The 11,804-nt window shown below is 35.8% G+C and overlaps 2 protein-coding genes across 3 annotated transcripts; one reads left to right on the forward strand and one right to left on the reverse strand.

Moving 5' to 3' along the window:
- The first annotated feature begins 2,876 nt into the window (after positions 1-2,876).
- Positions 2,877-6,589, forward strand: LOC141606267 (CASP-like protein 4B1). Its single transcript, XM_074425333.1, has 3 exons — positions 2,877-3,389; positions 3,907-4,042; positions 6,175-6,589. Exons 1-3 carry the CDS (start codon positions 3,115-3,117, stop codon positions 6,364-6,366), a joined length of 603 nt encoding a protein of 200 aa, XP_074281434.1. The 5' UTR covers positions 2,877-3,114; the 3' UTR covers positions 6,367-6,589.
- A 286-nt stretch (positions 6,590-6,875) lies between these two features.
- Positions 6,876-11,278, reverse strand: LOC141606259 (putative WRKY transcription factor 26). Of its 2 annotated transcripts, none has more exons than XM_074425317.1 (5): positions 10,837-11,278; positions 10,579-10,713; positions 7,885-8,411; positions 7,465-7,626; positions 6,876-7,374 (listed from the first exon to the last, which is right to left on the reverse strand). In XM_074425317.1, exons 1-5 carry the CDS (start codon positions 11,116-11,118, stop codon positions 6,999-7,001), a joined length of 1,482 nt encoding a protein of 493 aa, XP_074281418.1. In that variant the 5' UTR covers positions 11,119-11,278; the 3' UTR covers positions 6,876-6,998. The 2 variants fall into 2 exon arrangements, with proteins under 2 accessions (XP_074281418.1, XP_074281427.1); XM_074425326.1 differs by having other exon boundaries at positions 7,885-8,407; positions 10,575-10,713; positions 10,837-11,231.
- Positions 11,279-11,804: the final 526 nt, after the last annotated feature.

The raw sequence follows: 11,804 nt of genomic DNA on the forward strand, positions 1-11,804 counted from the left end.
ACGTTGAGCGCATCCTTGGGATACGAGTGGATGGCACGAGGGTGTCTGTGGAGGGTATGGCGCAGGAGGAGGAGGGTGTTACGAGGGAGGAAGTCGGCTTGAAGAGGAAGGTGGCAGTCTTTTTCGGAGTGCCTGAGAGAGATGTCAAACCACCGTTGTATAAGGGTGGTGGATTGTTGGTTAAGAGGTTGAGGGAGGTTGTGGACTCGGGTAACCCGCATGACTCGCTCAGGGCTTACATGATGTTGTTGCTAGGACAGACTTTGTTCATGGACAAGTCTGGTGATAGAGTCATCGCCTGTATGTTGCCGTTGTTTGTTGATTTGGGTGATATTAGCAAGTATGCTTGGGGGGTCGCGACATTGGCCAACTTGTATCGACAGTTGGGGATGGCTTCGCGACGCGAGGCCCAGGGTCTTAGCGGTTGTTTACCATTGCTTCAGGCAATTGAGAAGAGGAACGAGAATGAAGAAGAAGAACGAAATTGAGACGAGAATTCATACAAATCAAGACAAACATACATTACTAGCCTAATTAAAATAAAATTATACAATAACTAAATCTAAACTAATTAAAAAAAACCGACTTACTTGAAATAAAGAAGGAAATTGAGAAGAGAAACAAGAATTGTTGGTGCTGCCGTCGTCCGTGGTGTTGGTGCGATGGTGGTGGAGGTGTTGCGGTGGTGGTATAGGTGTTGTAATAGCGGTAGTAGTGCGGTGAAATGGTGCGGCGGGGTAAGGAAGAGTTAGAGAGTAAGAGTAAGAGAGGGAGTACTGAAAGAGATAAGGTAAGGGTAATGAGTATTTTTTTTAAAAAAAAAACGTCGACGATTCGTTACAAAACATCAATGACGTTTCGCAACCCCTAAATTGTTTTAAATTCTATCGGAACTTTTGTCAAGTACGGGGTAATAGCTTTCGAAATAAATGGAAACATGAAAAGCGTAATTAGAAGTTTTGTACGCAACACCAATCCATACCTGATACCCTACGGCCTACACGTTATTTGGAGTATTTGGATGTTCCTAGTCATCACAAGAAACCTCCTTTTCTTACCCTTTTTGCCACTTTATTTCCTCTTATCTTCTCGAATAATAATTACAGCATTTTGCTTTCTAGCGCCATCTTGAACAAGTTAGTTATTATTTCAGAAATTGTGGGACCCTCTTCCAATCATCCAAGCTGTCAGATTAGTTTACAATCACAGGAGAAAATACTCAATTTAAAAATACGTTTTTTAGGTGTGATTGTTTTATGCATACAATACAATCAACTATTGAGTAATATATTTAGGGAAATGATAATATTAATACTAAATCACTAATGTCACTAAGGGGATGTTGGTTCATCCAATATAGGTATGAGTTTGGAATGAATCAAACTCATACCATATGTTTGTTTGACAAAAATGAATGTTTCATACTCATACTTCAAACCCATGAGGTATGAGTTTATCATACCCAGGGAGGGGTGGGTATGAGATTGATACTCATGGTATCAAATTAGAAATATTAAAAAGTGATAAAAACAATTGTAAATAAAATCTTTTTATATATTTATATGATTAAATTATTATTAAAAATATTGTATTTTGATGATTTTTTAGTTTTGATTGATTTCTAACCTCATACCCCCCAAAATTGAACCAAACACAAGGTATGAGGTATCAAGTTCCAACTCGATACCACTCAGGTATGATTCCCGATTCCAAACCAATACACACGCGTGAACCAAAGACCCCCTTAAAGGTGGCCAAATACGGATTTGGGCTGGACGTGGGCCAAGCTAGCATGATAGTTTTGGCCCACATACATGTGGGTTCGCGGGTTTTGGGCGGGTTCGTGGGCCGAGACTTTGTAAATTTTTGAAAATACGTTTTCCAAGTGTTGTTAGCGGGCGCACGAGACTGACCTAATGGGTCGTCCCTAGACCTGGCAAACGGGTCAGCCGGGTCGGGTTCGGGTCGGGCCAGTTTGGGTCGGGTCATTTCGGGTTTCTCAAATTTGCGGGTTAGTTCGGATCGGGTCAGTTCATTTCGGGTTACGGGTCTATTTCGGGTTTGTTGGTCGGGTGTGTTTCGGGTCAAGCGGGTCGGGTTAATTCGGGTCAGGCCATTTTCGGGTCAAAGATTAAGAGAAGAGAGACATTTCAAGTCTATTAGGGTCAATTAAAGTTTTATTTTGTCGGGTAATTTTCGGGTTGAGTGGTTTCGGATTGGTCATTTCGGGTCGGGTCTGTTACGGGTCCATGAAAGCTCGGGTCATTTTCGGGTTGGGTCGGGTCACTTCGGGCTTTGGGTGTCATTCGGGTTCAGCAATTCGGGTCGATTTCGGGTCTCGGGTCATCCTTTTCGGGTCGGGTCAATCGGGTCGGGTTGATTTTGCCAGGTCTAGTCGTCCCGTCCATGAACAGCTCTAATGTCACTCATGTTTATGAGGTAGTGAATAATATCGTCGTATACTAATACTTAGCTTGTATGTTTGTGCCATTAACTAAAAGTGCATATGTTTGTAGCATTAACCAAAATTGTAGTGATATTATCATTTCCCTGTATTTATAGAATAGGACAAATTACAACATCACTTTTACTCCCTTATAGCATAAGAAGTATATCATTTTCGAGTAATTTTTGTATAAGATCATTTCATATCACAGGTGGTTTCATTTTATTTATTTTTGTACTTATTGTGATACAAATCATTAAAAACTAATTTTATGCGGCGGCATTTTAATCAATTAATATACAATATTCATAAAATTGTCACATACTACCATACTTATATTATATATTAATACAATATAGACACCGTAACAAATCATCCTAAAAAAAAACTTAACAAACTAAATAACTACCACATACAAAATGGACACCACAGCCAAATCATCCTTGAAAAACTCAACAAACTAAATAACTACTTTAATTTAATAAGAACTCCGTATATTATTATTACATCCCAAATAAACACCAGCAAATCCACTCTGTTTTCCTCTTCCTTCCTTCTCTTCCACTTCACTCCAACCTCCAAATTCTTACCCAAAGAATATATTCTTCCATTTTCTGGTCAAATTTTAACAATTTTCCTACCCAAATTCAATAACCCATTTACCCAAAATGTCGAACCCAGCCCCGGAATCAGAGAAAAAGGCATTACCGCAACCGCCACCGGAAACCGACGTAGAGGGCGGAGAGCCGGTGGCGGTGACAGTTAGATCTTCAGGGTTCGGGGTAGGATCGGTGCTCCGGCGGTGGAAAAGAGATGATTACTTAAGAAAAGGGTCATTGGGGTTAAGAGCACTTGGTTTGTTCTTCTCCTTACTTTCATTTATCATTATGGCTAGTAACAATCATGGTGATTGGAGAGAATTTGGCAAATATGAAGAATATAGGTAATTGTTACAAAGTTTTTCCTCTGTGCCAATCATTTGTTTACTTTTACTAAGTAGTCCTCCCATTCACTATAATGTTCTCTCTTTCCCAAAACGGATTATTCAAGTAATGTTCCCCTTTCCTTTTTTGATAACTTTTTCTGCTATTTTATTTATCCCCCTCTTCTATCACCAAACCCCACACAACTCTTTTACCCTTATTTTATTACTTTCCTTAATGTTTTGACCCCATAATTTTTTATTTAATTCCTAATTATTCATCCCTCTCTCCTATCACCAATCCCCACCCAACCCTTTCCTCATTTTTTTTATAGTTTTCCTAAAATATTGTGCTCATATGATATGGGAACATTATAGTGAATGAGAGCGAGTATATTTTATGTGACGGATATTTTAATCAAAGGTAAACAAATAATTGGCACGACTCTGTATTATTTTTGGTTATTTTTGCTATTCTTGAATGGGGTTTGTTTGGTTTAATTAAATTAAATTGTGGCTGGGTTTTTGTTGGAAAAAGGTATGTGTTGGCCATAGCAATATTGTCAACCATTTATACAGGAGTACAAACATATAAGCAAGTTCATCAACATTCAACTGGCAAGGAATTGCTTGCTTTTAAGAATTCAGCTTTGATTGATTTTGTTGGAGATCAGGTACACTTAAATTAGCTTTTACTAGACCCAATTTCATTTAAGTTTTTTTATCTGTAATTACAGTTATTTTTAAATTACTTTGACAAAAAAAATCATGATGTAATTAGTCTGTTAATTGGAATTCTATAATCCAAATTTTGTACTTCCTCTCTCTGTCCCAGTATGGAATTTACACATACTTTATTTAATAAGGTAAAAATAAAGTAAACTTAAACTATTGACTCAGACGGATGGAGGATTATCTTAATGTTGCTAGAGTATGCATATGAAATACTTAGCTGATTTAAGTATGTTCTACTATGTTCTACGGAGTAATATATCAAGATCTTTGTGATGACCGCTAACACGATTTTGTGACTTTGATTGAGCTCTTTGATTGAAACCAAAATACATCGAAATGTTTGTAAGCATGGTGTTGAATCAAATTTATCATAACCAATTTGCGAATTGTGATGCATCAATGTTATGACGGATGCGTTTAAGGTGATATTTAAATTGAAATATTTCTGTGGGATGCAAGATAAATCATCTGAGAGAGTGAGAGGTGTATCAAACATTAAGTAGTGTAATATTGAGAACATTGTTGTCAGAATCCCTCGGATCCTACGATTCTATCATGTTTGTATAATCTTACGATCATATTTATTTGAAATTTTCTAGAAGTAGGATCATAATACGATTCTACGATCTTACGATCCTACGATCCGACTCCCTAGTAAAGATACTAAAATAAATTTTTATATAACGACATCGTAAAATCCAAATTTCATGTCATTTGTAGAAACATGTTCATGAAATGATACTAAACTCATTAATTGTCAATATTTTGGGTATAAATAAGTGTTTTGATCTTCAATTATATATTTTTACCAAATAAAAAACTATATTTAGTGAATTTGTAGAATCTTACGATTCTACGATCCGATTCCACCGATTCGCTCCTAACCTCCCATCGATTCAAATTAGAATCCCGATCCCGATAACATTGATTGAGAAAACAATCTGAGGTATCTTGCCAAGAACTAGATAAGACCGAGACAACAGATTTCGGATCATTAAACCTATATTTATTCTCATGTATGTAGGCATGTTTGAATTTCTTAGGTCATGAGTCATGACCTATGAATCTAAGGCACATTAGAAATATATTAGTCTCTTCAGTTGAATGTAGAACTAGTCTTAATATTAAGCTCTCATTGTTTTACTAAGTAGTCAACATGATTGTTGTATGTTGTTACAAATTCTTTAGCTATGTGGTATCTAATCATATTATTGTTTGCTTTTATACAATTCCGAAGCTGAATTTAGAAAAGTGCCAGACTCTAAGTGAAATTGATAGTTCAGCATCCGTATTTTATCAATTCTTAACTATGCCATTACGAATTCAAAATCTTACAAGTTTAATAGTATTGTTGACTTGAAACATGTTTCTGGTAGGACGATCTCTTATTAAGGTATCTGTACAACCTACGCTATTAACTTTGAGTGTCGTGTTTCAACACAATAGTCCTTTCGACGTGACATAATACTTCGTTTTAGGCCATGAAAATATTCACTAACTATTGGATTGTCGAACGTTTGTAGCTGAGTTTGAGTCTTACACATCAAGCCAAGAGTTTGAAAAATACTCACAAAATTATACTCCCTCTGTATCGGTCATTTGTTGTCCTTTTCCATTTTTTGGTGTCTCAGTCAATTGTTGTTCTTTCTATTTTAGGAATGCATTTGATAAACAATTTGGTCATTCACACTCAATTTGGTCCACATGTCATTTAGTAATTGGCCCTCTCCTTTTTCCTTGGTCTTTGTGCCAAAACCAAAGGACAACAAATGACCGGGACGGAGGGAGTAGATGTTTACATTTGTATCCGAGTCTGAGTAACAGAGCTTACACATCTCAATACGAATTGAAAATTTTCACCAAAGTATAAAAGTGTAGTATTTTGCCAAATCTGAGCTGAGTAACAGAGGTTTATATATCTCTAACATGCAGGTAAATTAATGTGTGATGAAACCTGAAACTGTATATTTTGCTGATAATGGCCTGCCTGCAACTTTATCCAAGTCTAAGTTTGGGTAACAGAGAATCATAGAACTCTTATTTGCAGCTAAATAAAGTGTGTATTTTGCAGATAACAGCGTACCTGCTATTGTCATCAGCATCATCCGCAATTCCACTCACAAACAGAATGAGGGAATCATCAGACAATATTTTCACAGATTCATCAGCAGCTTCGATCAGCATGTCTCTTCTTGCGTTCCTCTCGCTAGCATCTTCATCTGTAATAGCGGGATATAAGCTCTCTACTCAATCTTCCTTATAACTTTGTTCTTATAAATTACATCATACTCCGTACATGTATAGATATAAGCATTTCATTCTTTGCTAGGCTTGCTGCCAGCTCATTCAAACCCGGTCGATTTTTTCCCGCCTTCTTTCATTTTACACAGTGTAACATAAGTGAAGACAGGAAATGAGGATTGTATAACTGTTTGCATATAAAAATATATTTTTGATGGAATGTAAAAAAATTGTTATTTGCATCTGTTTTTTTTTTTGCTCACCCTCTGTTGTATGTTGGCCTATACTCAGCTTTTTCGCTGAAAATCACAGGGTTTTTCGTACACAAAAACTATGAGACATCCCTAAACTGAAACTTTGAAACACACAACTTTGTTATTATGATACATGCCTAAACGGATACAAAAATATTAAATACTGAAACTTTTAAATTTCAGTGATACATGCCTAAGCTACTAAAATTATAAGCCAGCGAAGCTGCAAGGGACTTTTAAGAAATAAACAAATTATCTAACTATGCTTACAGTTATTTAATGAGCTATAGGGTGTTTTGACAATCAATGAATGGCTAACAGTTTCTGTACAGGAAGCAGTACAAGATTCTAACCAAAGCTATATAATCAACATGTTCCTCTTGAGGAGGTGTATGAAAATTCAGTGAAAAAACGATTCTGAAAATATGTTGTCCATTGGTTCTGCCTTGGTTGCAGAGGGATTTCCAAACCCGGAAAACCCGAAGCTGCCAGGGCTTTGCATTATCTGTAAGGTGAATGGTGTCTGTGTTTCTGATCTTGATGTGTTTGTATTGTTATTAATGAGCTTCAAGCTGTTTGAGTGATTTGGTTGGCTAGGAATGGCAGATGGCCTCACAGGACCAGACCCATTGTTGTAGGCGCTGCTACCACGGGCTGCAGGGACATCGTGGTTGTGCTTTCCCTCATAGGTGGTGATCACGGCTCTCATGTCGTGGGATGCTCTCTCAACGTGCTTCCTCACGGGACAACCGGTACTGGTACATTTGTAGTAGCTCCTGTGACGTACATCAAATTCAAATATTAGCACTACGAGGATTGGAGTAAAATCAAAGCATTTGTTAGTCCTTCAATTGTAGCATACTCACCTAGGATTGGGGTTGCCCTTGACCACTTTCTGGCCATATTTTCTCCATCTGTATCCATCGTCAAGAATGTCAATCTCGGATGTTGTTTGAACAATAACTCTTGGTTCCTTAACTGTTTTGCTACCATACCCAGACATCACTTCTGCTTCATTTTGGCCTTTCCTGCAATATAATGACAGCAGAAATCAGAACTGGACTCCTAAACCTTTATTTTGTGAAATAAATCAGAGCAAGTCTCCTATGAGACGGTCTCATGTAGAAGTAAAAAATGAGACAAGGCACAAAACACAAAAACAAGTAACGCGAAAGGTAAAATGAAATAAAATCAAAGAAGTATCGGTCTCAAAATAGCATTGTTAAGAGGCCGTCTCATTGGAGAATTAGTGAACATATTATAGTTAACAATTAAAGGTAAATTACCATCTTTTGAGTTGAGGTTCATTGTCTTCATCCATGCCAGATTTACTCAACCCTGAAGTCTGATCAAACTGATCATCATCATGATCGTCTAATGAAACCGAGGAAGTATCAGGGGTAAAAGTGGAATTATGCTCTGTGTGGGGCAGCGCAAGTGACCCAGAGTTTTGGGCCGATGATCTTGGGCCGGGTTGAGGCTTGGGATGGTTATGACTCCCCTTGTAAACAATTTCAGTCACGTGACCTTCAAGTGATCTCTCAACCTTTTTCTTAGTCGGGCAATTTGGGTAAGAACATTTGTAATAACTCCTTGGATTTTCACTTGCTTTCACTTGTTTTTGACCATATTTTCTCCAACAATATCCATCTTCAGCCCTCTTTTGTGCTCTATTCATGTGTACTATTGGTTGTTTTGTGGTTGTTTCTTGATGATATATTTGATTTGATGAAAATCCAGTTTGCGAATTAGCTTGATCATTGTTGGTTGTCTCATTTTGTTTCTCGGGTTCGACTAAATTACTCCATCCTTCCTGTAATTACAGTTCGATAAATATTAGGATGACTCTTGTTTGGTAACAAAGTCACAATATTATTTTTATATTACATTGCGAGACATACCAAATTTGTTAAAGTTATAAGACCATCCACATTGGAGTTCTCATGCATTTTCAAGAGAAATGTGAGAATTGAAGGGACAATTAAAATGACTAAAAAAATGCAAAAGAGGAGAGAGGGTGAGTGAAAATTTTAGCCGAAGATTGGTGAAGAGGCAAAGTAGGCCCACAAGTGAATACAAAATTACATGGATAGGAAAAGTGTGGCTTTCGTTGACCAATAGGAGTTTGCCACGTGGTGGAGCCAGCTCAACAGCTATTTTGCTTCACAACGGATATATACTAAGGCTATTTTTGAGTATAATTAATTTATTTATTTATTTTTTACAAAAAATAAAATAACCATAATCCATATTTTTTTACCCTCTATAAAATGAGCCTAATATCTATATATTTCCTCACACTTAGGGGGTGTTTGGTTGGCTCTCTTGGAATGGATTTGCTCCATTCCAATGTTTGGTTGGAATCTTTTGGAATGTAGTTAGATACCCAATGAATTCTAACTTCATTCCATCCCCCTAGAATCTCATACCCAACTCCCACCCTTGGTATCAAACTCCATTCCACCCTTTTACAATTTTAAGATATACCAAACAAGTTTATGAAGGAATGGATTTAGAACCCCATACCATTATGGATTCATATTCCAATCCATTCCATTCTATGCTATTGAACCAAACGCCTCCTTATTCTTTTATTTTCTCTCTACTTAATCTCTCCAAATTACATTCGTGTTTTGTATCTTTATTTAAAATAAGAAAACATTCATGTTTAGTGAATACAAAAAGAGATAAAATTAAAAAATGATTCGAGATTAAAGACCGTAAAAAAACCGTAAAAAAAGTAAGAATTTTGAATTTACCTTAATTTATATGAAAAAAACGTTTCAAAAAAAGAAATTCGAATTTACAATAATAACGATAAAAATAATAAATTATAAAACCAAAAAAAGTATATGATTGCAAATAATGATAATGAATTAAAAATAAATATAATAGGGGAAATTTGATGTAGATAATGTGAGGTATAGTAAAGTATGAAAGAGAAGGAAAATTGAGTATTTGTTGATGTGGGCGTTTTTTTGATGTTTTTTGGTGAATTTTGGTGGTGAGTGGAAAGGTGAGGTGGATGGTGAATTGAAGAGAGATAAGATGAAAAAGTGTAGAGTGAAAATTGGTGAAAATTTCACCATTGCAGATGGTCTAATATATACTTGTATAATTTTCATAATATAACGAGATTCACAAATTCTTATTTTAGATGGGCTATTTTCCCGTCTTAAATAAAACCGATAAAATGTTGCCATTTTTTAAAAGAATGTAACCATTTAATCCCAAAATGTTATCACTAGAGGTGTCACTTTTGACCCTGAAAATGATTGTGAAAAATAATGGTAACATGTTAACAGAAAATAACAACATTTTATTGTAAAATGACAACATGTTACCCGTCTTATTTCAAACGAGAAACAGCGGTCTGAAACGAGATGCGCTGAACGAGATTAGACTAAAACATTTCTTTGATGGGTAGTCTAGAATCACTTTGGATTAAAATATTAAATTATTTAGTTTCTTGTTGTTTTGTGCATTGACTTGACTTTGTAAGCCGTGTGAGACGACTTAACACAATGTCTTCCAAGTGGGCATTAATATTCCACCTAGTATTGCATAGTGGATGATTTCTCAATTCCTTGAACTTTCTTTGCAAAATACTTTCACCAACTCATAGCAACCAATTTTACTACTATCATCCAACGAAATCTATATACGGAGTATTTATTTATCTAATTAGTGATTAATAAGTTTGAATTTTCTGGCGCTTTTTGTTTACCGGACCTTGTCTTATCGTTAGTCTTCAAAAGAAGATTACTCGATTGTGATATAACCTCTCTATTTATACACCGTATCATTTTTATTTGTTCTTTTAAAATATGTAAGAGGAACTTTGAACAAACGAATGGAATAATGGAAATCAAATGAACGAAGGAGTATTATTTAAGCAACGCTAATATGTGTACCTCCTATATATTCTAATTACTCCGTACAAGTTTACAATTGCAAGGAAAATGAAGTAAAGGACGTACTGTAATGTTTGGAGCATGATGAAATGTAAAATTATTGTTTTTTTCTTCATCCTTAACACCGTGTTTGCTTTCATAAGTGCCACCCCAATTATAATTCTCACCACCAAAAGCTCCTACAGTTGGAGATGGGAAGTTCTGCATTAAAAACAAACATTTTTTATCGCTTGTCAGTATATATTTAGCATAATTAATAGTAATTGTAACATCCTACAAGAAGAAAAAAATGTATACTGCGAAAATGAGGCTAAAATGACTTACATAAAGGTGGGGTGAAGCCAAGAAGATGGAAGGACTAAACGAAGTGGGGCCCGATGTTGCAAATGAGTTTGGTTCAGAGACGGATAACGAGGTGGGTGCCTTGGACTTGAACTTGGGGGCTTGGATTAGTTGGTCGAAGCCTCCCCAAGTACTATGATTAATATTATCATTATTATTGTTGCTTGCGAAGAAATCTGTGAATGGAGAAGTCATAAGGTTAGTGAAAGAAAGGCTAGTGTTGTTCAAGGAATTTGTGTCTAGACTAGCAACTGAGGAAGACATTTATTTGTAAGGAGAGGAATTATGTCGGATTTGTTTTAGGAAAAAGATAATGAGGAGAGGAAGGGTATTAAGGGGAGGGCTGAATTGATAGAGAAAGAGGCGTGGGAAAGAAGTCTATTATGGTTTATGAATGAAATATGATGATGAGTTGAAAATGAAGGTCTTTCAAGGGTCTTTCTAAGAAGGTGTTATATGCAAATGTTTGACCGTGGAAAAGTGCCAACTTGGGAAAAAATTTAGAAAAATATGAATATATACTATTATATTAAGGAATAGCACCAAAAAAACGGAAATTTTTCATGGTACCACTTAATTTTGTCAGATTTTCTATGGTACTCCCGCTTTTAAGAATCTGTCCCAGATATCCCTAAGTTACAACAAAAGAAGTACAAGAAGCTAGACAATTGTTATGCCATTACAATTCACCACCCAAAAAATTAATAAGGTTATGAATTTAAGAAGAGATTATATAGAAAATGAATCCTGACTTACTTGGCTATGTTAACGTAGTACAAGAAGCTAGACAATTGTTCAACATGGCTATGTAATTTGAAAGAAAGATTTGAGAAATTAAGTAATACAAAGGTACCATGGGAAATGCCAAACTTTTATTTTTATTTCATATTTTTTAATTAATTTTTAATTTAATAATTATTGCCACGTCATTAGCCGTTAACGTTCCGTTA

This window comes from Silene latifolia, chromosome 1, assembly GCF_048544455.1.
Source record: "Silene latifolia isolate original U9 population chromosome 1, ASM4854445v1, whole genome shotgun sequence".
NCBI lineage: Eukaryota > Viridiplantae > Streptophyta > Magnoliopsida > Caryophyllales > Caryophyllaceae > Silene > Silene latifolia.

What these genes read in the sequence shown, in the direction of transcription:
- LOC141606267 (XM_074425333.1), top strand. Translation starts at nt 3,115, where the DNA reads ATGTCGAACCCAGCCCCGGAATCAGAGAAAAAGGCATTACCGCAACCG. An exon ending in GGCAAATATGAAGAATATAG is followed by an intron (nt 3,390 to 3,906) that starts GTAATTGTTACA and finishes TGTTGGAAAAAG; the next exon opens with GTATGTGTTGGCCATAGCAA. An exon ending in TTGATTTTGTTGGAGATCAG is followed by an intron (nt 4,043 to 6,174) that starts GTACACTTAAAT and finishes TGTATTTTGCAG; the next exon opens with ATAACAGCGTACCTGCTATT.
- LOC141606259 (XM_074425317.1), bottom strand. Translation starts at nt 11,118, where the DNA reads ATGTCTTCCTCAGTTGCTAGTCTAGACACAAATTCCTTGAACAACACT. An exon ending in ATCATGCTCCAAACATTACA is followed by an intron (nt 8,412 to 10,578) that starts GTACGTCCTTTA and finishes CTGTAATTACAG; the next exon opens with GAAGGATGGAGTAATTTAGT. An exon ending in AAGGGCAACCCCAATCCTAG is followed by an intron (nt 7,375 to 7,464) that starts GTGAGTATGCTA and finishes TGTACGTCACAG; the next exon opens with GAGCTACTACAAATGTACCA.